Source organism: Erythrolamprus reginae, chromosome 4, assembly GCF_031021105.1.
Source record: "Erythrolamprus reginae isolate rEryReg1 chromosome 4, rEryReg1.hap1, whole genome shotgun sequence".
NCBI classification, from domain to species: Eukaryota; Metazoa; Chordata; class Lepidosauria; order Squamata; family Dipsadidae; genus Erythrolamprus; species Erythrolamprus reginae.
Genome location: NC_091953.1, coordinates 59,749,906 through 59,774,349, shown reverse-complemented (window position 1 = coordinate 59,774,349; position 24,444 = coordinate 59,749,906). Strand labels below are relative to the sequence as shown.

The following is a 24,444-nucleotide window of genomic DNA, read 5'->3' as shown; positions in this document are numbered from 1 at the left end:
TTATGCATTTTGTTTCAACATCTTTCAGTGCAAATTGGGTGCTCTGGGGTGGAGCTCCAAATTTTGCTACCGGAACTGTGTTCCTGACTGTTCCCGTAGGAGCCCATCACTGAAGCTATGCCATTTGCTTTTTGCAGTCGATGGTGTCATTTAGTTGACTTTTTCTGATCTTGAAAAAATAAGCACAGTTAGAATAGAGTAGAATAGAATTTTATTGGCCAAGTGTGATTGGACACACAAGGAATTTGTCTTGGTGCATATGCTCTCAGCGTACATAAAATAAAATATACATTTGTCAAGAATCATGTGGTACGACACTTAATGATTGTCATAGGGGTCAAATAAGCAATGAAGAAGCAATATTAATAAAAATCTTAGGATATAAGCAACAAGTTACAGTCATACAGTCAACATGGGAGGAAATGGGTGAAAGGAATGATGAGAAAAACTAGTAGAATAGAAGTGCAGATTTAGTAGAAAGTCTGACAGTGTTGAGGGAATTATTTGTTTAGTAGAGTGATGGCGTTCAGAAAAAAAACTGTTCTTGTGTCTAGTTGTCTTGGTGTGCAGTGCTCTGTAGCAACGTTTTGAGGGTAGGAGTTGAAACAGTTTGTGTCCAGGATGTGAGGGGTCAGTAAATATTTTCCCCACCTTCTTTTTGACTCGTGCAGTATACAGGTCCTCAATGGAAAGCAGGTTGGCAGCAATTGTTTTTTCTGCAGTTCTGATTGTCCTCTGAAGTCTGTGTTGGTCCTGTTCGGTTGCAGCACCAAACCAGACAGTTATAGAGGTGCAGATGACAGACTCAATGATTCCTCAGTTGAGCCAGATAAGTATTTGGATGGAATCCTCACCAGGGATTCCCAAATTTGGGAAGTTGAAAAACCCATTCTGAAAGGAAGTTGTAAAAATCTAATGTACCGTTGCCACAATATTTTCTTAATCTGAATTAATCTCAACAGGTCTGAGATATAGATTTATGAAGAACATCTGTTAACATAAAAAAAATCTGTCTCTTCATTTCTTTCTCTTCATCCTATCCAAAACTACCACACATTTACACAGCTAGGAAAAAAATAAGGTTACTTTCCCATGCCTGTTGGAATGCCTGCCTGTACATAAATGCCACTTAATTTACCTGATGTCACCTTGAGAAATGATTGCACACGCCAGACTCTTTTACCCCAGGCATGAGAGGTATTTGTATCTCATGAATTCGAACCATGTTTTACACATCTCGAGCTAAATTTCCACTTGGAAAATCAGCAAGATAGGTGAGCCACCGCTGGGGGTGGAGTAGGAGACCTTGGCTCCGAATTGATCAGTGTTCCTTGTATTTGCACACAGCAAATTAATATTTTACAGCTTGGGAAACAATCATTGTAATCAGCACCGTACAACACAAGAGCTAGTGCTATGCATCATGTATAGTCAGCTGCCTAGCAATGTTGCTTAGCAACCAGGCATCATCCAGCATTAACCTGGAGTGGCTGGTAGGGCTGGTGAGATGTGACATTTCGCGCACCAACCTGCATCAAGAAATTAATGCTTTCCTGAAGCCAATCTTGATGGATTTTGAATATCCTTCTGTTGTTTTTCTCATTCTTCGAAATGCGGCACTGAATCATATTATACCACATTCTGTATAATTTGACTGGAAACAAAGAAAAAGCTCAGCGTGACTTGATTCTCTGTCAACCTGATTTAGAGAGCAGTGGAATTTTACAGCTTAATCGCCTCGTGTTTTGCCTCTGTGGCCTGTATATTACCTCTGCTTAGCCATACAGTTAGGTCACAATGAAGTGAGTCACTGATGCAGCTAAAGATAGATACATACAGGCTAAAATCTATCTTCATTCTGCTGGCAAAATTTGGTTATTTTTCTTCTATTCTCTAAGGTTTTCTTCTGGGCAAGAGAAAAGTATTGTAAGCCTCTGAGGTGAGATTCTCATAGTTTCTTAACTATTTCGGCCAACGTGTGCACTCTTTTCCAGACTATTTTCAAGACCGCCTGCTACCACATAGCTCCCAGTGACCGATAAGGGCCCACATGGTTGGTCTTTTTCAGGTCCGGTCAGCTAAACAGTATCGGCTGGCGGGCATGAGGGAAAGGGCCTTCTCTGTGGCTGCTCCAGCTCTTTGGAACCAACTACCTCACGAGGTATGGACTGCCCCCACCCTACTGGCCTTCCAAAAAGCTGTAAAGACCTAGCTTTTCCAGCAGGCCTGGGATCGTTGATCAGATGGTGTACCATTGGGATCCGACCATTAGAGATGTGCATGGTTTTCTAAGAGTTTTAAATGTTGCAATTGTGAGTTTTAAATTGCTTGGAACTGTTTTTAGGAGGTTTTACATTTTATATGTATTTGGCTGTGAACCGCCCAGAATCCTTTGGGAGTTGGGTGGCATATAAGTCCAAACAAACAAACACATAAACAAACTATGGTTAAATAGGATGGCTTTGTATTAAGGCAGGTGGGCGGGAATCGGTCTGAACCAGCTGAATACCACCTTTTGTAAGCAGTTATTATAAATACTATTGGGAGGCTAAGTGGGAAGGTGGAGCCCATCCCGAATATATAAAGTGCTTGAAGGACAGGGATTTGAGAAAGCGATTGCCCGCAGGAGAATAGCCTGTTATGACCACAACCAACTGCAAAAGAAAGTTACTTTGAAAGTTGAGGGAAAAGCTGACTGAATAATTAGTTAAAGGATAGGGAAAGCAAACCCTGAAAACAAATCTTCAACTTTCATCCTAAGAATCTTCTGGTAGAATTTTATTGTTGGGCTGGATGTACATTTTTGAAGTTATTTCTATGTTTTGAATGGTTTGTGTAATACAAATCAGCATGTTGTATAAATTCAGGCAATTGGATAATTTAGTAAATTAAAGTTAAGTAAACCATGGAGTACAATACAGTGGTACCTCGGTTCTCAAACGCCTCGGTTTTCATACATTTCGGATTTCAAACAAAATTTTCTCCAAAAATTTGCTTCGGTATCCAAACAAAAATTCGGATACTGAACAGAAAATTTTGTTTACTATCCGAAATGTAAGATCTGAGGGGACAAGGTAAGAGGGAATGGGAGTCGGAATCCCGACACACCCCTCCTGGCCGCCCTCTTAACAGCCTCCCAGTCTCTACCTTGTAATTGCTCCAAGCTGCAGGAAGGGTAGGGCTGGCTGCAATACCGGCAGCTTTGGGGGGCTCCTTTCCTCAGCGGTTCAGTTCATTACCTCCAGGCAGCTGCCCCAACTTTTTCCTTCCCGGTGGCGGCTCTGGCGGCTTACCTTCATCACATGACGTTCCTGACGCTGCTCCTCCTCGTAGGGAAGCCGCCGGAGCTGCCGCCGCCGAGAAGGAAAAAGTTGGGGCAGCTGCCTGGAGGTAATGAACTGAACCACTGAGGAAAGGAGCCCCCCGAAGCTGCCGGTATTGCAGCCAGCCCTACCCTTCCTGCAGCTTGGAGCAATTACAAGGTAGAGACTGGGAGGCTGTTAAGAGGGTGGCCAGGAGGGGCGTGTCGGGATTCCGACTCCCATTCCCTCTCACCCCGTCCCCTCAGATCCTTATCCCATAGGAAATAGAGGAAATACTGTAGATTTAATTGGTTCCCAGCAAGTCAATGGGCTGGGAACCAATTAAATCCATTTCCATTATTTCCTATGGGATAAATTAATTCGGTTCTCAACCAAATCGGTTCTCAACCACACTTCTGGAACGGATTGTGGTCGAGAACCGAGGTACCACTGTATTATTGTCAGATTGTACCATCTCTTTCTCATTTTTTTCCATAGTTCCCTTGAGATAAAATTTTGTTTATTATTTTGTGCCATTTTGTTTAGTAAACTATACTTTTGAAGGATTAAAAATGCATGGATTAATATAACTACTTTTGCTTCCTATTTTCTCTTCTTTTCTTCGTGTTTTTTGTAAGAAATGTGATGGAAATTCCATAATTTTGGCAGCTAGAATTTATTGGGTTACATTTTAAAAGCTTTGCTGTTTTATCAGAATTATCACGGTCACTCATGCCCTCATCACTGTAACGCTCTCTACATGGGGCTACCTTTGAAAAATGTTCGGAAATTTCAGATCGTACAGAATGCAGCTGCGAGAGCAATCATGGGCTTTCCCAAATATGCCCACGTTACACCAACACTCCGCAATCTGCATTGGTTGCCAATCAGTTTCCGGTCACAATTCAAAGTGTTGGTTATGACCTATAAAGCCCTTCATGGCACCGGACCAGATTACCTCAGGGACCGCCTTCTGCTGCACGAATCCCAGCAACCAGTTAGGTCCCACAGAGTGGATCTTCTCCGGGTCCCGTCAACTAAGCAATGTCGCCTGGCGGGACCCAGGGGAAGAGCCTTCTCTTCCCCTGGGTCTCTGGAAGAGCCTTCTCTTCCCCGGCCCTCTGGAACCAACTCCCCCCCCCCCCCGAGATTAGAACTGCCCCCACCCTCCTTGCCTTTCGTAAGCAACTTAAAACCCACCTCTGCTGCCAGGCAAGGGGGAATTGAGATCCTCTTTTCCCTTAGGCCTTTACAATTCTATGCATGGTATGTGTGTATGTATGTTTGGTTTTTATATTAATGGATTTTTAATCATTTCTAATACCAAATTACTATTGTACACTGTTTTATTGTCGCTGTTAGCCGCCCCGAGTCTCCGGAGAGGGGCAGCATACAAATCCAATAAATAAATAAATTATGAAATGGCTTTTTCAGAAGCCCGCAATTTTCTATGGGTATGCAAAGTGGCCATAAGCAGAGTCTTGGGGAATCTTTTATTCTCAAGAACGTATGTTCTCAGCCAAGACATTTCAGCAAAGGCTATTGATGGTTGTGCCTCAACCTTTCTTCTATGTTGGATGAAGAGATATTTTCCCACTTCGTGTTATATCTTAGAAAAGACTGCACGAGGAATTTATATACTTGAAGCCAAAAGAAACAGAAATTAAAATGTTTACCAGTTACATCACCTTTCATTTGACAACAAGGAGTTTCCTTCCCAAGAAAATCAAGCCAGCAGACCATATTGGAGATTAAATCTACAAAATAATGCGTGATGACTGTGTGTAACTTATTGCTCATATCCTTATAATTTATATTCATATTAATATTAATAATGTTTCCTGATTGCTTTATGACAATCATTAAGTGTTGTAGCTCATGATTCTTGAGAAACGTATCTTTTCTTTTATGTACACTGAGAGCATATGCACTGTTGTGGTTGGCTCGCAGCCACGCTCTCTGGCCACGGACTTTGAGCCTGATGAGCCGGAGCCCTCTGGGCACAGCTGGCTTGTGTAGCTGCAGGGGGAATCAGAGAGGGAGCCAGAGGAAGAGAGAGAGTCTGGGGGTGAGGAGAATACATAGGCTATATGTTGTGGTTAGCTCTGGCCCAGCTCCTGCCCCAAGGAATGTGGAGGTGGATGTGGGGGAGACATCCACATGCCGCAGGCCTGTTTTGCTCCCAGTAGCATCTGCCGACGAAGCCTCCTCTGACCAAGGAAGCGTGAGTGACAGGGAAGAGGGGAGTTTGTCAGACAGCCCAGGAGGAGATCAGTCATCTGTATCATCCCTGGATTCTGAACAAGAATTAATGACACATCCACGCATGCGTAGAGTGATGCATAGGAGACAACAACTGAAGGATTATTACAAGAGAAAATGAGGCCACCTGTGGTTGGGTGGGGCTGCTGTAATTAGTGCTACAGATAAAAGTGCAGCCTGGTGTTTTAGTCTCATGGCAGTTTATCTGATTCATTTCATTATTTCGTCAAGATCGTGGTTTTTGCTGTTCAGGATTGTGTGTGGATTCTCTGGACTTTAGAATTGGACTCAATTTCCCAGTTATTGGGTGAGCAATTGGACTGCATTTAACCTGTGCCTTGTGTGTACCAGAAAATCCCTTTGACATTTAAAAAGGGAGCTGTTTCTATTTTTCTGTTTATAAAAACTTTTGGGTTCTCCTTTTATCGTGTGGTGTGTGTCTTCCTGGACAAATTACCCTGTAATTACGGGCGGTTGAGACACGCCAGCAGAACAGCTATAGATCCTGCAATTGGGGATGTGCAGCCCCCAACTGGGGCTTTGCCAGGGGCTGAGGATGAGGAAATAAGGGACCCGGTCCTGAATGCACAGGTAAGAAGATTGAGGGGCTGACAGGAGCAGTTGAGGAAGATCAGGAAAAAGAAGTAAGCACAGCTGTACAGAGTCAGCACTCCCTGAGAGTATTTAAAGGGAGGGGTTTTGAGAGTGCTCTTTGCAAGAAGTCAACGTTCAAGACTCCAGAAGAGAAACAGCCTGTGAAGAGTATTCTGTCTGACAAACTTGGACTCATTGCTGGTCAGTTATAGGGTTAAATTCTTATGAGCTGACTGTCAGCTGAGAAGCAAGAGTGTGGGAGTTTTGTTTAAAAAATGTGTGTGTTTGAGTTTTAATTTTGGGGGGCTTATTACCAGCTGGCTGCTGTGCAGGACAGAACATGCACCAAAGACAATTCCTTGAGTGTCCAATCATACTTGGCCAATAAAGAATTCTACTCTATTCTATAAGTCAAAATTCCTTGTCAAATCTGCACTATTAATGGGCACCTTTAACAAAAAGACATCATTTTTAAAAGAAATTGACCATGGGAAATGTTAAAAAATATTTACAACTGACAAGTTATGGAGTGCAAAGAATAAAAAAGAGATGGAACAGAATACTTAGATTAACTGGATTTATCATGAGCCCCATTTCCCTTGTCTTATGTATAAAGTGTTCAGCCATCTCAAAAAATCACAATACCATACTATCTCAAGTTTCAACTTTATATTTGACAACTGAAACCAGGAGACCCATCACTTCACAATAGTGTCAGGCCAAAGCCATTTTAGCTGGGGTCTTTGTCCTGCCACACTTTATGCTATTTTAAAATGTATTCTTAGCTATGGGAATTTGGGAGAGGGAATTGCATGAGGGATATCTGCATGTAGCCATAACAAATTCCTTCTAGACTGTCAAGGTCATACTTTGTCTCTGCACTTCTACACCTGCACGGAAGAAGGAGAGAGTTGCTGTCAACATGATGGACTTGGGGGGGGGGTGGACAAGGGCTTGAACGTTCAACTGGGTAGAGAAACCCCTGGGACTTCAGATTTGGGTTTCTCCAAGATGTGCCAACATGGCTCTGCTAATAAATTGAAACTTTGAGGAATACTTTGCCTCAGACTCTGATTTAGTTTTCGATGCTATATGGAACCCTGACACATAGAATATGAAAAACTAGATACAGTCTTAAATATACAGCTACAGTTTACTATATAGCTTACAGAAACCAAACTGGGTCGCCCACTGGGACCAGTGGTTTTGTCTTCTGAGCTTTTGGACTCATGCTGGAGCCCATCTTCAGGGAGCATCTCTCTAGCTGAGAGAAAGAGAGAGATGTTCCCTGAAAATGAGCTCCGGCACGAATCCAAAAGTTCAGAAGAGAAAGTCTCTAGTCCCAATAGCTAACCCACATTGGATCCTGCAGCATTATCCTAGGACACATATATTCACCATTCATACTATTTATGTGCCTAAAATGAACATCTGCTTCCCGCAAGGATATTGTCCCAGAGGGGTCATATTTTAGCAACATCTTTTCTGTGAGAGCTGCTAACAAGACTGTCAGCATACTAGCAATATAGTAGTCGAGAGAAAGGGTGGGGAGGGGGAGAGAGAGAGAAGGTATATATTAGTAAGGTCTGCTAAATGTAGGTATTAACATGGTCTGCAATCAGCCAAAATAAGAGTCTAAATGCTAAAACAGCCTAAAACAAAGCTCCGACCAATCATATAATAGCACAACTCACATTATTTAATCAAAGGTTGATGTATTGGCATAGTAGTTATATAGTAGTAGTAGTTCTGGCAATAGTATCAGAAATTGCATTATATTTTCATGTTCTTAATGTTTCATAAAACTTCCCAAAACTTTGAACATAATCACCTTATGAACAATTTTTGATTTTCCCTGTATAGATTGTTGATTAAAAACATCATATGCAGCTAGAAAGAAACTTGTGTATCAGATGCAAATGTTTGGCTTCATGAAAGGTGTGATCACTTAACCCTTAAATTGATGAAAAAGAAATTCATTGTTTAAAGATCAAGCTTTCTTCTCATTCATCTTTCCATTTCCCCCCCTTCATTTCTCTCAGCAGTTTTATTCTAAAATCATGATCTTTTCCATCTCTTCATATATTTATCATTCTGGACTTTCTTCTCTCTTTTATTCCACCAGTATTTCTTTTCATCAGTGTTTCTTCTTTGCTTCTTGGCTTCCATTGTTATTTCCTCACTGCATTTTTGTGAAAGCCTTGCCTTTAACCAAGAGACTGCCTCAATACAGTGGTGCCCCGATCATTGCGAGGGTTCCGTTCCAGGACCCCTCGCAATGACCGGTTTTTCGCAAAGTAGCGCTGCGGAAGTAAAAACACCATCTGCGCATGCGCAGATGGTGTTTTTACTTCCGCCGCAGCAGCGAGGAGCCGAAGATTGGGGTTTCCCCACCGCCCACGCAAACTCCTCGCTGCCGCTCGCCCGCCCTTCGCTCGCCCACGCCGTTCGCTCGCGCCGCTTCCCAGCTGAGTCCTGAAGCCAATTCGCTTCAGGACTCAGCTGGGAAGTGGCGCGAGCGAACGGCGTGGGCGGGCGAAGGGCGGGCGAGCGGCAGCGAGGAGTTTGCGTGGGCGGTGGGGAAACTCCTCGCTGATGCCCGCCGCTCGCCCTCCCGCCAGCAAGAGGGGGAAGACCCAGGGAAGCCGCCCAGCAGCTGATCTGCCCGGCGCCATCTACGCATGCGTGCCCATAGAAAAAAGGGCGCGCATGCGCAGATGGTGTTTTTACTTCCGGGTTCAAAAATCGCCATATAGCCGTTTCGCAATGATCGGGATCGCAATACCCGGGGGATCACTGTACTCAATTTCGGAAGATCTATAGTAGCGACCTGAGTGCAAAATGTGATTAGGCACGTCTTTTCCCCTTCACAGCAAGCAGCAGTTCACTGAGGAAAGAATCTGAATTTATATAGATTCCAAGAAAGTTTGAGCACCATGGATGGATTTGGTTGGGAAAAGTGATGCAAGAGCCACAAAATCCATAAAGTTCTTCCCAGTAGCATGATGGGATTCTCTTTCTCCATCCAAACCAATATCCAGAATAATCTTTCCAAGCCTGAACGCAGTCAGGGTGCTTTTATGTGTGATAGACAGAGCTTTGATCGCTGTTATCTTGTGGCTGCCATCCTGAGAAGTTTTGCCATATCCCTGCAAACACCCCTGTCCGTGGCCAGGCTTGTGACTTATTCTGGAATTTGTATTTTGGTTTAAATAATTCAAATATTAACCGACACAGTACTATAATTTATTAAGATGCCTAATCTTTTTGCAATGATGACACCTGGTGTTCAGAATAGATCCTGCAAAACTGTAAGTTAAAGTGAAATGGAAAAAACATAGAAACATAGAAGACTGACGGCAGAAAAAGACCTCATGGTCCATCTAGTCTGCCCTTATACTATTTCCTGTATTTTATCTTACAATGGATCTATGTTTATCCCAGGCACGTTTAAATTCAGTTACTGTGGATTTACCAACCACGTCTGCTGGAAATTTGTTCCAAGGATCTACTACTCTTTCAGTAAAATAATATATTCTCATGTTGCCTTTGATCTTTCCCCCAACTAACTTCAGATTGTGTTCCCTTGTTCTTGTGTTCACTTTCCTATTAAAAACACTTCCCTCCTGAACCTTATTTAACCCTTTAACATATTTAAATGTTTCGATCATGTCCCCCCTTTTCCTTCTGTCCTCCAGACTATACAGATTGAGTTCATTAAGTCTTTCCTGATACGTTTTATGCTTAAGACCTTCCACCATTCTTGTAGCCCATCTTTGGACCCGTTCAATTTTGTCAATATCTTTTTTTAGGTGAGGTCTCCAGAACTGAACACAGTACTCCAAATGTGGTCTCACCAGCGTTCTATATAAGGGGATCTATATATTCTATATATCCGATCATTAAACACATAGTCATAGTGGTAATTAGCATAAAAAATTAAACCAGTTAAAATATTTTCTAATATAAGCCAGGTGGTACATTTTATTTTTAAAATAAATTTTATTGATTTTTATAATAGAAACGAATACACACAACACAAAACAGTGCAAAATGATATGTTCTCCTGCCACCCAACAACAATCATTTGGTCCCTCCACCAAATGAGGGTGTACTAATTTATAATATTTTAAAACCAGGAACATCAGCATATTTACAAAGTGTAGAGTGATTCCAATTTGTTCTTTATGGCTCAAAGTCTCAAATTCTACTAGCCATAAAACCTCTGACCCTGCCCCATCTTCCCATCAGTTTTTACACTTTATTTTCATTGATTGTATTAATGTTTTCCATAATTTCAAATTGAATGTGTTCCACCATGTACCGATACCAGTTTTGTATTGTCCATTTTGTTGCATGCTTCCAACCTAAAACTACAATGGTATCTCTACTTAAGAACGCCCCTACTTAAGAACTTTTCTAGATAAGAACGGGTGTTCAAGATTTTTCTTCCTCTACTTAAGAACCATTTTCTACTTAAGAACCTGAGTCTGGAAAAATTTGCCAAGAAATTTGAGAGCAGCATGAAAGCCCAGCCAGTTTCCTGCCATTCCCCCTTTAATCCTGGTCATCTGGCTGCCAGAGGAGCCTTTTGGTGGCACTTAAGGAGGCTTTGGCAGTCCAGAGCGAACAACGCATTTTCCTTTCTCTGGGCACTTGGAGAGGGAATAAACCTCTGCCAGTGCCCAGAGAAAAGAAATGCTCCCTTTGCTCTGGGCAGCCAAGGAGTCACCACAGTGAGGAAAGGCGCCAGCTATAAAGCGAGTGAGCGAGAGGAGAGGGGAGCACTTTGGCATGGGAAGGAAGAGGCAGCAGGTAGCAGCAACAGCCAGTGTATGGGAGGCAGTCTCACGCTGGGTGTATTGCAGGTGCGTGCACCTCCTTGCTGTCTCAGAGTCCCTCTTTTTTTTTAAAACCCTGGTATTCTCCTCCCATTTACTATACACTTGTTACCCTCCAGGTCCTTTTAGACCCAGAGTATAAAAAGGTTGGTTCTAGCTACTGGAATGGTCTTTTTGAATACTTTTGTCACTAGTATACTAATTTGAACATTTCTGACCACAATGAAATGAAAATTGAAGTGAAACAAATAATTCTTATTTGTTTATTTTGCTCATCAAACCTCCCCCTCCCCCCATTTTTGTGAAATTGTGTTCATTTTCATCTAGATTAGGCTGCAAACTCTGACTTTTTTGACCATCTTTGGTATTGGGAAACTAATTTGAACATTTCTGAACACAATGATATGAAAATTGAAATGAAAAAAATGATGCTTATTTGTTTATTTTGCTCAAAAAAGGGCCTCGCCTCCCACGGCTGTGTGCACTTTTTTCAATTTATAAATAGAATAGCCTGCCAAATCAGAATTTTTTGACCATCTTTGGCATTGGCATACTAATTTAAACATTTCTGAACATAATGAAATGAAAAAAAATGTTTTGAACACTTGGAGTCCTCCGGGTCATGTGACCTGGAGTAAAAAAGGTTGGTTCTAGCTACTGGAATGGGTTTTTTGAATACTTTTTTTGCTAGTATACTAATTTGAACATTTCTGAATACAGTGAAATGAAAATTGAAGTGAAAAAATTAATGCTTATTTGTTTATTTTGGTCATAAAAGCTTGCCCCCCCCCCCCATATTTGTGCAATTTTGTTCATTTTTATCTTGATTAGCCTGCAAAATCAGAACCTTTTGAGCATTTTTGGCATTGGTATACTAATTTGAACATTCTGAACATAATGAAATGAAAATTGAAATGGGAAAAATGATGTTCGCAAAGATTATACACTTGTGCTCCTCCGGGTCCTTTTAGACCCGAAGTATAAAAAGGTTGGTTCTAGCTACTGGAATGGGTTTTTTGAATACATTTTTCGCCAGTACAGTACACTAATGCTCACTTCATTTCTACTATTCCTGCTCTTGTTGTTTATTTTGGAGGATGAATGTATTGTCCTTGGATTAGGTTAAAATACAAAAGGTTAAAACATGGTTGTTAAATTCTGGGCTTAATGTGTTATGCAAATCCAGCCACTGGGATTGTATGTTAGTTTATGAGTCCATTGATACTGGACCGTTTCAGTCAACCATGGTTAAGTTAATTATGGGTCTAGGTATATGTTCAATGAAATATCAGTAATTTGGCAGGTGAGCATATTTGTGTTTCTACTTGAAATCACTGTCCAATTGCTCTTGCACAAGTATATCTAAGAATATATCAGATGTTGATAATTATGTAAAACAGGAAAGGTATAAATACAGAAAATAGGACAATAAAAATACCCGTTATATACAATAGTCATCTTTCTACATAATAGGCAATAGGTTTTGTGCATACGATGATTGGTCCACATAAGTCTAAATACCATGATAGATACATACATAGGTGATAGATAGATGATAGACAGACAGATAGATAGAATGATTGATGGGACAAACTTACCATGATAGATAGATACATAATAGATAGATAGATAGATAGATAGATAGATAGATAGATAGATAGATAGATAGATAGATAGATAGAATAGACAGACAGACAGACAAACTTACCATGATAGATAGATACATAGATGATAGGTAGGCAGGTGGATGGATGGAGGATGGCTAGGTAGGTAGATAGGTAGGGTAGTAGGATTGATGGACAAACTGACCATGATAGATAGATGATAGAAACCTAGATAATGGTGGTATTTCTACATTTTCAAAGCAACGCAAAAAAGCCTTTGTTTTCCCTCCTCCGACTCCTTGCTAAGATTCCCTTTGTCCCCTGGAAGTACGCGAGATCTCCCTTTGTCAAGTATCTTAATATTCGCTTCTCTGCGGTCTGAGACACGAGGCCCTCCACGGAAACTACGACTCCCAGAAAGCCGCAGTGGTGCGTCAGTCTCCGCGCCCGCTTCCTTGTTTCCGAAGCCGAGAAGGCCGGTTTGACCTACAGGAGAAGATGGCGGCTTCGGTGGTAGGGTTGGGGCTGAAGGTGAGTAGTAACGTTTCGCACATTTAAAAACAAAACAAATAAAGTGGGGTGTTGCCATGCAGTTTGTGACCTTCTTATTAGAAGAACGTTTCTCTCTCCCGTTCCTGTGAGAGTTCGGGGAAGGAAAGCTCCCATCTTAAGGATCGGGCAAGGTCCCCAAGATACGGAGCTGGCTTTTAATTAGGACTCTGATTGATACGAAAGATGTAAAAGGGGCTGCTTTGAGTGAACGGTCTCCATTGTCGCTGCCAGATTTGTTGCAAAATCCACCCCCGGATTTTAAGAACCGCCTCAAGCCAGAGCTATTTCTGCAATTGGGGGGGGGGGTTGTTGCAAATCCCCCCCAACCCCAGCTAAGCGCGTTTTTACCCACCGTTGTGCCAACTCGACCTCTGGTTTGCTCGTGGTCCAGCAGGGCTCGTGAACCCAGCAGTGTGGATATGTATGTATGTATGTATGTATGTATGTATGTATGTATGTATGTATGTATGTATGTATAAATATGTCTGTCTGTCTATCCGTCCGTCCATCTATCCATCTCTCTTTCTATCTATCTTTATATCCATCTATCCATCTCTCTCTAATCATTTATCTGTCATTCATCCATATCTCTCTTTCTTTCTTTCTTTCTTTCTTTCTTTCTATTTTTATCTATCTCCATCCATCCATCTATCCATCTCTGTCTCTAATAATTTATCTGTCATTCACCCATATCTATCTATCTAACTACCTACCTACCTATCCATTCCTCCCTCCCTCCATGTAACTAACTAACTAGATTTATATGCCACCCAACTCCAGTGGACTCGGGGCAGCTAACAAAATTTACCTTTAAAATTTATATGCTGTCCACCAGTCTCTCTGATAGGGTGACTCCGGGCAGCTTACTGAATATAAAAAATAAATAAAAAGAAAAGCAATTTAAATTTTCAAAACTATGAGGGAAAAACAAAACAAAACAAACCCCAACTAACACCCCAGAACCAAGGAGATGGACAGCACAGGGAGTATGCAATCCCACCCGCAAACTTAAGATGACAATCAGATCCTGATGTCTCCTGCATCTCCATGTCCTCTCCATCTTGCCAGAATTTAGCCTGAAACCTGTTCATTCCCTGTCAAGTTTGTGAGGTGGGTGGTTGAATCAATTTGCTAAATAAATAAAAAGCATATGCACTCAGGAACGCAATAGGTAAATGCTTCTTTTTTTCAGAAGGGAAAGACAGCATGATAAATTGCTTGGGTTGAAAGAAATTTCTGAAATAGAATAGAAAAACTAGTTGCATATGCATTTGGAATGAGCATAGATTCACAGAGTTGGGGACCCTTCTGACTTTTGAGTATGGTGCAGGAATCCAAGATTGCTATCCAGCCTCTCTGAAACCACATCTAGAGAAGGGAAATTCACAATGTGATTGCACTGTTGAATTGCTGTTCATTGATAATTATGCCCCATCAAGACATTGTCTGGCAACCATATAGATAGAGTAGCAAAGATCCTTGTCCAGGGTCTTGAACACAATTTCCAAATAATCACTGAAATGTCCACAGCCCTAGAAGTAGCATTCTGCAAGAATATACAATACTGAACGACATACAGAAGTAATCAAATTAATTGTTATGTTAAATGATCATATTAAGAATATATTGTATTTGCTGAATTAATAGGATGTTGTGATGTTAAAAGCATGTCTTGTTCAGCTGTTGATTGCTGAACTAATTCCTATGGATATATTTTTTTTAAAGTTGCATTTTGTATGTCTGGAAGATGCTTTAGGTCCAAATCTACAGAATTAAGTTTTACAAAGTGACCTATATCAATTGTAAATTCAATTTTTTATTATTGTGGGTTTTTTTACTCAGATGATGTAATAGCTTTCTTTTTTTAAAAATTAAATAGTTTTCTTCTTATAGGTGCGACACTTCAGTACCTCTATGATTAGGCCAGCATCCAAGCTAGTACAGGTAAACTTAACACAAAGTATTGCTAAATTTAACAACGTATTGCTAAACCATGACTTTAATAATGAGATTTTTTTTTACTCTTAAGGGAATAAACATGTCATTGTTGAATAATTGTTGTAATTTAAATATCCCCTTTCACTTATATTCTTTGGTCTTGTACAATGAACTGTAAGCACATTTTGTCAAACAGGTCCATTGGGGTCAGACTTATTTTATTCTCAAAATGTACAGTTAATAAGAAGTTCAAGAAAGAAAGAAGCAGAATGTTTTTGTGCAATGAGAAGAAAAAAGAGAACCAAGAAAAATGGGTGTTTGTTAAAGAGGTGGGGAAAGAACTATATAAGTGGACAAGGAAATATGAGAAAGCAAGAACAAAAGGCGATTGATATCCAGAGATACATGAGATTTTTTTAAATAGCAGGACTAAAATCTTCACATCCCATCAATTCTAATGAATTGGTTGCAGTGTGTTTAGGTGGTTGTTATAAATTATCCAAGATTACTTATATTGTACAGCAATATTATAGGCAGTCCTTGAGTTAAAACAATGATTGAACTCACAATCTTGGCAATTGAGTGAAGTGGTTGTTAAGCAAGATTTCCGCTCAACAACCATAATTCTGGCACTCCAGGTTGCAGTTATTAAGTGATTCCATGAGTTGTTAAGTGGATGGGATAGCAGATATAGGTATGCAGTGCGCCTTGGTGGGAGACGTCCCTGGGAGACTCCACTCAGAAGCTGAAAATCCCCCCTGCCAAAATCCAAGCAGTAATTTCCAGCCCCTGAGCAAAGACACTCATGCTTGGCTTGTGCTGGGCCTCCCAAGTCGTCCCTCTCCCAGCCTGACGTACCCCACATTCCTTACTTTTATTGCACTGTTTCCCCATACTCTGTTTGGGTTTCAACTCCCTCTTGTCTCTTACGGGCTGGCTGAAAGAGCTGCCTGCCAAAGGATGTGAGTGGGTGTGGAAACAGCTCACATTATCAGTATCTGAGCTCAATTTTTGCGCCCTGCAAGATGTTAACTTTCCTTCCCATGCAGAAGGGAATTTCTTCATTGGACTTCAGGAACAGCTCAAATCATCAGTATCTGAATTAAATTTCTGCATCCCACAGGAGGATATACTGTATTTTTCAGAGTACAGTGGTACCTCTACTTAAGAACTTAATTCGTTCTGTGACCGGGTTCTTAAGTAGAAAAGTTTGTAAGAAAAAGCAATTTTCCCCATAGGAATCAATGTAAAAGCAAATAATGCGTGCGACTGGGGAAAACACAGGGAGGGCGGAGGCCCTGTTTCTCCCAAGAGATTCTTAGAGAGGCCCCACGGAGGCTTCTCCCTGCCTTTTCTGGTTACAGTTTCGGAGGCTTGGGTTTGTAAGTGGAAAATGGTTCTTGAGAAGAGGCAAAATAATCTTGAACACCTGGTTCTTATCTAGAAAAGTTCATAAGTAGAAGCATTCTTAGATAAAGGTACCACTGTACAAGACGCACCCTTTTCCTGCCTAAAAGAGGCTGAAAATTTGGGTGCATCTTCGAAGGTAACTTTTTCAAAGCTTTTTTTTCCAGTCCTAACAAGGCGCTAATTATCTTACCTGCTTTTTCATTGCTAATCTCTCCGAAGGTCTTTTCCCAGCTCTAAGTCTTTGCAGACTTTTTTTCATTGCTGCTCGCTTTGAATATGATTTTTTTAAAGCCCTAAGCAGGGGATAAAATAAGGTGCTGAAGCTGATCAGACTAAGGACGCTAGCCAGAGGAATACCTGGTAGGCAGATTTTTTTCCCCCTATTTTCCTCCCACAAAACTAAGGTGCGTCTTATACTCTGAAAAATATGGTAATCTCTTTTCTGCATACAGAAGGACACTCCTTTGTTGAGGTACCAGAAATGGATGACAGATCACCGGGATCCAAGTTCCATTTGTGCACCCCACAGGAGGATGTCAAATTTAGACACACAGAACTCCTTTGACAGGGCACAGGATCAGAACTCAAATCTTTGGAATCTGGCTCCATTTCTCAACCCCACTGAAGGAATTCAACCCCTCTCACCAGGAAACTCTTTCATCCAGCCCCCAGAGATGTGGGGAAACCCTCTTGGCAGGCAGTAGCAACTTTAAACCTTTGTTTTGACTTTCTGAGGAATTGCAAATGACAATCGTAAGATTGCGGGATGCTTGTCAACCAGTCATATGCATGAACAGGTTGACAGATTAGGAGATAAATTACAGCCCGCGTGGACTATAATAAATCAAATCTGAGAGTCGATGGATTAAAGTAGAGAAACAGCTTTCAAACGAAGTTACTTTTATTAGGAAAAATAAGAAAAATAGCTAATGCCTATCAGAGGCAATTTCTATGCGTGTTACATCTTTGAAGACAATAGAAGGAAGATGGATTCTTTGGAGAAGAAAGGAAGTGATGCTTGTATGACAGGCAGGATTTTCCATCATCATGGGTGGAGCTAACTAACATAAACAGTGTTAACTAAATAATTACTGAATGTCTCTGAATGTCTCTGGGGCTGGCAATACACAGCGTGACACAGGTTGGCTAGCACCCAGATTGCAATCACATGATTGTGGGAAGGTGACATTTTACAACAGCTTAGAAATGCTTCAAGTCTGTAAAGCTCCCTTTCCTAGTCCGTTGTAACATCAAATAGTGGTTAAACAAATCAAGGACTCCCGGTACCAATGCATTTTAACGTGTTGCTTTCTCTCCTGCAGCCCCCAATTCAAATATATGGATTAGAAGGCCGATATGCGACTGCACTCTACTCTGCTGCTTCTAAGCAGAAGAAATTGGATCAAGTAGAAAAAGAACTGATTCGTGTGTCGGTAATAACATGTGGTATTGCAACTGTTTTGGTGCCTGTTTGTGCTCATGAGTATTTGAGGAAGGTCTTTTTTGATTTCCACGTTAGGCAAAAAATAAATCCTTCTCTCCCATTGTATTGTATAACTACAAAAAAATACTGTTAAGTATTTTTGTAGGAAATATTAAGAATGCACAGTTAATTCTTCTAGTTTAAGTAGAAATTCCTTAATTACAATAGAGAATATCAAAACTAAATAAATAAAAAGAGAAGAGTAGTTAACATGTAAAAATAGATATTATCTTTTATTCTGAAAGCCACCTAGAATTGCTAAGAGTTGGTTGGAGACTAATTGAATCTATGAATATCTAGCTTTTCGATTGGATTGGTAATCATTATTATTATTATTATTATTATTTATTAGATTTGTATGCTGCCCCTCTCCAAAGACTCGGGGCAGCTAACAACAATATAAAAAGACAATGTAAACAAATCTAATATTAAAAACAATCTAAAAAACCCCAATTTAAAAAACCACTCATACATACAAGCATACCATGTATAAATTCTATAAGCCTAGGGAGAAGAGAAATTTCAATTCCTCCATGCCTGACGACAGAGGTGGGTTTTAAGGAGCTTGCGAAAGGCAAGGAGGGTGGGGGCAACTCTGATATCTGGGGGGAGCTGGTTCCAGAGGGTCGGGGCCGCCACAGAGAAGGCTCTTCTCCTGGGTCCCGCCAAACGACATTGCTTAGTCGACGGGACCCCGAGAAGGCCAACTCTGTGGGACCTAACCGGTCGCTGGAATTTGTACAGCAGAAGGTGGTCCCGGAGATATTCTGGTTTCTTATAAAAAACAGTGAAATAAGTTCTCTTCAAGATTTTTTGGGGAGACGGGGCTGGGATCACTGATGTATAAGATTGTTTTCTTGGTAGGCCCTTGACAAGACTATGTTATGCCCAGATATTGTTTTTAAAATAAAATGACCTTTGTAACAACACACAATAGCCTAGACATTTTTTCCCACTGAAAGCAGAAAAATCAAAGACTCTTAAATGCATGTAAAAAGGAACTTTTTCTTTAATAAATGAAATCTTCCATTATTTCATTTTCTTACAAGTTATAAAAGTAAAGCAATCTATTCTATTCATTTATTTTTAAAAGTTGGTTTATTATGGATTTTAAATGTCTTTTAAAACTTTTGGAATGAAATTTCTACTCCAAATAACTTGCAGCATTTATAAAGTTGTACAGATTTAAGTTAGAGTCTGAAATACATTTACTAAAATGGGAAATAAGGAGAACTGTTTTTCGGGTTATATGTAAGATTAATCAGAAGATGAATAGTATTGTGAATGTAGAAGTATCATTAAACAATACAAAGCCATGGAGCATACCTTGATAAATTGAACTAGTGTGTCATGAGTTAACTGGCTAGAAACAAATATTATTTTGATCAAGATTTATTTTTTGTTATAATTTAAGGCAGTAATCAAGGAGCCTAAATTATCCAGCATTGTCATGAATCCTTATGTAAAAGCCAAAGCAAAACAACAAGTTGTGAATGATATTTTACTTAAGGAGAAGATGTCTCCTCTCACTATCAATTTTGTCAGTAAGTACATGTATGGTGTCCATGGTGAATTGGACCAAAGTCTACAAATGAGATTTGAATAAATATTAAGTTTAGTATTTGTCTTATATTTTTTGAACCCCCAAATAAGCTCTTGGCCTTATTTGGCCTTGGGGCTCCTCTGGTCATCTTACCTGATTTCCAGCTCTGTCTCCCTAACCCTAACCGGGGGGGGTTTGGGGAGGGCTTATTTTTGGGGAAGGATTTATTTTTATTTATTTATTTATGTATTATTTAGATTTGTATGCAGCCCCTCTCCGCGGACTCAGGGCGGCTCACAGCAAAATATAACAAATCGTAACAAATCCAAATAAATTTAAAATATTTTAAAAAGTTTTTTAAAAGTTTATTTATTTTCTGAGGAGGGCTTATTTTCAGGAGAAACGCGATATGTAAAATACTTCAGAATGAAAAAGCTTTCCTTTATAACTTGTCAACGCATTTGCACTTCTAATACAGTTTGGATGTCCTTAAGTACTATTAGTAATTTCTTATATTTTTGTTTCTCAAGAAACGCTTTCTGAAAACAACCGGTTGCCTTACACACCGGCTGTAATTTCTGCATTTGGTAAGATGATGAGTGCACATCGTGGAGAGATATTGTGCTCTGTAACTACCGCTCAGGTAAACAAATAGACTAGATTACTAGTATTGTCTGTGTTTAATAGATAAGTCACTGATAATTAGATATTGGGGATGGAGGAAATCACATGGCTACACACTTTGAAAATAAGTATAATTCCTCATAAAAGTAATTCCATTTGATGTAGCCCAGGAAACAACATTTTCATTATAGCATCTGACCTATGAAATATCATCCCCTATAGTTAGATTGGCCTCCAAACTTGTTGGCCTTTAAAAATTCTCTGAAGACAGTGTTGTGCCATCAGGCCTGAGGATTACATGGACACTGTGAGCCTGCAAATTGATTGTATTGTCTGTGAACTGGAGTTGGCACAATGCCATGCTTTAACATTTTGGTTTATTGGTTTTTATTTATTTATTTATTTATTCAATTTATTTATTCAATTTTTATGCTGCCCTTCTCATTAGACTCAGGGCGGCTTACAACATGTTAGCAATAGCACTTTTTAACAGAGCCGGCATATTACCCCCGCAATCTGGGTTCTCATTTTAAATGTGATTTAAGCCAATTTAGGGTTTGGGGCTATTTTAACTTATGAGTCACTTGTTTTTAATATTAGATGTGGTGTGGTATGGTATGGTATGATGCAGTATAGTATAGTGAAATGCAGCACAATAAGGTAAAAAGCTATGTATTATGTTTGACAATGTCTTACACATCTTTAAATATTTTTCTAAAAAAAAAGAAATCATGTCACTTGGGCATTATTGAATGGAGAATTCCAGTTAAGAGTAAAAGCAATGAATTGTTTTTAACTAGTCATTCAGCATTCTCTGCATAACTATCCATTCTATTGCTAAGTAAAGAGATACCCTACCATCTTACTTATATACAGTAGTACCTCTAGGTATGAGCTGCTCCACATGCGAGTATTCAAAGTTACGAGCCACGACGGGAATGAAATTTCTGTTCCAGACCCGAGCTCAAATTTGTGATACGAGCCGAGCTTCCACTAAGTGGCGCAAGAATCCTTGCTTCTGGTCATCTCCGCAGGGAAAAACAAAGTCTAAAGCCATTTGTTCCAGATACGAGCTGATCGACATACAAGCTCCGTTCTGGAACGAATTAAACTCGTATCTAGAGGTACTACTGTATTTAGAATTAAATGCTGTCAATTTTTAAACTTTTCTCTTTGCTTAATATTTTAGACCTTGGATGAGGCCAGTCTTACTGAATTGAAAACAACTTTGAATGGTTTTATAGCCAAAGGAGAAACTCTAAAATTGGAAATTAAGGTATTGATGCAAGTTACATAAATGTTCTCTAAAGCAAAACCCCTTCCTTTTAATCTAAAAGTAAGATGGGAAGGTGGACTAATTCTGTTATCCTCATTAGTATTGGTTTACTTATCCTTGAAACTTTTTCATTGTTTTGATTTTCCAAATCTAATATAAGTTGATTAATAGATGATTGAGTCTTACCCTAGGCAAGTGATGGTGGACCTTTTTTGGCTTGGGTGACAAAAGGGTGTGTACATTTATTTATTTATTTATTTATTGGATTTGTATGCCAACTCGGGTTGGCTAACAACAGTAATAAAAAACATCGTGCAAATCCAATACTAAAAACAACTAAAATACCCTTATTATAAAACTAACATCCATACAAACATACCATGCATAAATTATAAAGGCTTAGGGGGAAAAGAATGTCTCAATTCCCCCATGCCTGACGACAGAGGTGGGTTTTAAGGAGCTTACGAAAGGCAAGGAGGGTGGGGGCAATTCTAATCTCTGGGGGGAGTTGATTCCAGAGGGTCGGGGCCGCCACAGAGAAGGCTTTTCCCCTGGGCCCCGCCAAGCGACATTGTTTTGTTGACGGGACCCGGAGAAGGCCCACTCTGTGTGCGTACCTGTGTGCCCACATCCATAATACAGTGCCCTCCCCCTATGCATGCACAGGAAAGTCTCTAGGAGCCTGGGGAAAGTTCCAGAAAGTCTCCAGAACCCTGGGGATAAGGGCCCAAAGGACAATTGAAAGTTCGGAAATAAACTTCCAGTTGGGCTGTTGGGCTGTTTTTGCCATCCCAAGTGTTCAGGAGGCTTTGTTGAAGCCCGGAGAGGGCAAAAACAGCTGAAAAGAAGCTGAAAATCAGCTGGCCAGTTCGTGCATGTGTGCTGGAGTTGACATAGAGCAACGCCTCACATGTCCTCAGATATTGTTCCATGTGCCACCTGTGACACGGGTACCAGAGGTTTGCCCTCACTGCCCTAGGCCATAGGAACAAACTACTTTTACAAGTGGCTACAAATGTGATTTCTGGCCAGCGTTAAATTAACAGGAGAATTAATTACTGATTCCTTGGCCTGCTAATGTTGACATTTCCTTAGATGTTGGACTTCTTAATCTTTCTAATTTAAGTGTCTTCCAGGTCTGTGGAGATTAGCTTCCAGAATTCCCAAACTTGGGGAAAGTTGCTTTAAGACCTTGTTAACCAAATAATAACTAGAAATAATATTTATGTCATATGTCAATATTTATTCTGACCATTCTAATCCTCTAGTGCAGTGTTTCCCAACCTTGGCAACTTGAAGATATTTGAACTTCAACTCCCAGAATTCCCCAGCCAGCGAACGCTGACTGGGGAATTCTGGGAGTTGAAGTTCAAATATCTTCAAGTTGCCAAGGTTGGGAAACACTGCTCTAGTGCATAGTCAAGTTATTTTTTTATTATTTATTTACAAGAGTTATATGTCATTCCAATCACCACCAGCTATGAGCAGTTTATCATATCCCATTCTATAAAATAAAGTTAATAATTATATAGCCAGGGTTCTGGAAAATATGGTCTTAATAATCGTTCAAAGCTCAATAAGGTTGGCACCATATTAGACTTCTGGGACAATGTCATTCTGAACAACCACCAACAGTTGAAAAGGTCCCTGAAGTGATAGTTCTCACCTGAAGGGACAAAATGAATTACTTCTTGATCTTGATCAGTTGGAGACAATTGGAAGAAAGCAGTTCCAAAGAAATATCTTTGGCAGGAAGACAGACTCTGAGACTTCTAAAAATGGGCAACATTCACTCAAGTTGTTTTTATAGGTTTCAGAGAATTGTGAAGATTGTTTGACATCTCGTTTCTGTCATACATTTGATTGTAATTATTTCTTAAATATTTATTAATTGGACTTATATAACTTCAAGTACAGCAAGACTATATATGCTGTTAAAAATCTTGCCATTTTTTTTCTAGTCCGATCCATCAATCGTGGGTGGAATGATCGTCAGCATTGGAGACAAGTACATTGACATGTCTACAAAGACCAAAATTCAAAAACTGAGCAGGGTCATGAAAGAAGTTATATAATGTCCATTCAGTTACGAATGTTCATCTAAAACTTGTAAGGTCTAATGAGAACAATAAAAATGTTTATCCGTAAAATGGTTGTATTTATAGTAGTTTTCTATTTGATTTGAGAGTACAGTATATTAATATTGATGAGTTTGTATGTCTTTGTCCTCTTTAAGGTGCACCATTGTAGCTGCTTCTAGAATTTTTTTCATTCTTCAGAAATGTGCTTCTGGGAACCATGAGTTGGGAAACTGGAAATGTAGTTAGTGCTACTGGTGTTGCATTCTTATGCTATTATCCGATGGTGAAGAGCCTACCCTACCCTACCCTTTCTTTTGGATCATATTTGTATCCAATAGACTGAAACCCTAATAGATTAATGTTTTGGGTTGTTTTTGTTGTCTTTTTGCTTTTTTGTTGTTTCCTAAAGGCAAAACTAGCCATTAATGCTTAGAGATTGTTCCATGCATCTTGCATTGAAAGTCATAGTCTTCTAAACCAGTGATTTTCAACCTTTTTTGAGCTGTGGCACATTTTTTACATTTACAAAATCCTGGGGCGCACCACCAACCAAAATGACACAAAATGACACCCTAAGACACTCCCCTCTCTTTTTCCATCCCTGTCTCCTCCCCCCCCTCCCCCCGTTTGTGTGTGTATATACACACTCTTGAACCATTTCCAAAAACAGGTGAGGGTTGGGGTTTTTTTCTCTCTTATTCTTTGGGTGCTTTTTATCATATGCTTTAAATCAAGAGTCACTTCTCTCTCTCCTTTGTTTCTCTCTCTTTCCTCTCATTCTCTGTCTCAATCATTTTCTCATTTCTCTTTTTTCCTTCCCATCCTCTCATTTCTCTCTCTCTCTCCCTTCCTCTTCTTTTCTCTCTCTCTCTCTCCGTTGCTTTTTTTCTCTCTTGCTTTCTTTTGTCTCTCTTTCGCTCTCTTGCTTTCTTTC

General features: G+C 40.1%; 1 protein-coding gene across 1 annotated transcript; it reads left to right on the top strand.

Annotated features, from left to right (window-relative positions):
* Nucleotides 1-13,030: 13,030 nt before the first annotated feature.
* On the top strand, nucleotides 13,031-23,579 carry ATP5PO (ATP synthase peripheral stalk subunit OSCP). Its single transcript, XM_070750362.1, has 7 exons — nucleotides 13,031-13,134; nucleotides 15,049-15,099; nucleotides 17,826-17,936; nucleotides 19,401-19,530; nucleotides 20,060-20,172; nucleotides 21,343-21,429; nucleotides 23,391-23,579. Exons 1-7 carry the CDS (start codon nucleotides 13,102-13,104, stop codon nucleotides 23,502-23,504), a joined length of 639 nt encoding a protein of 212 aa, XP_070606463.1. The 5' UTR covers nucleotides 13,031-13,101; the 3' UTR covers nucleotides 23,505-23,579.
* The last annotated feature ends 865 nt before the right edge of the window (nucleotides 23,580-24,444 follow it).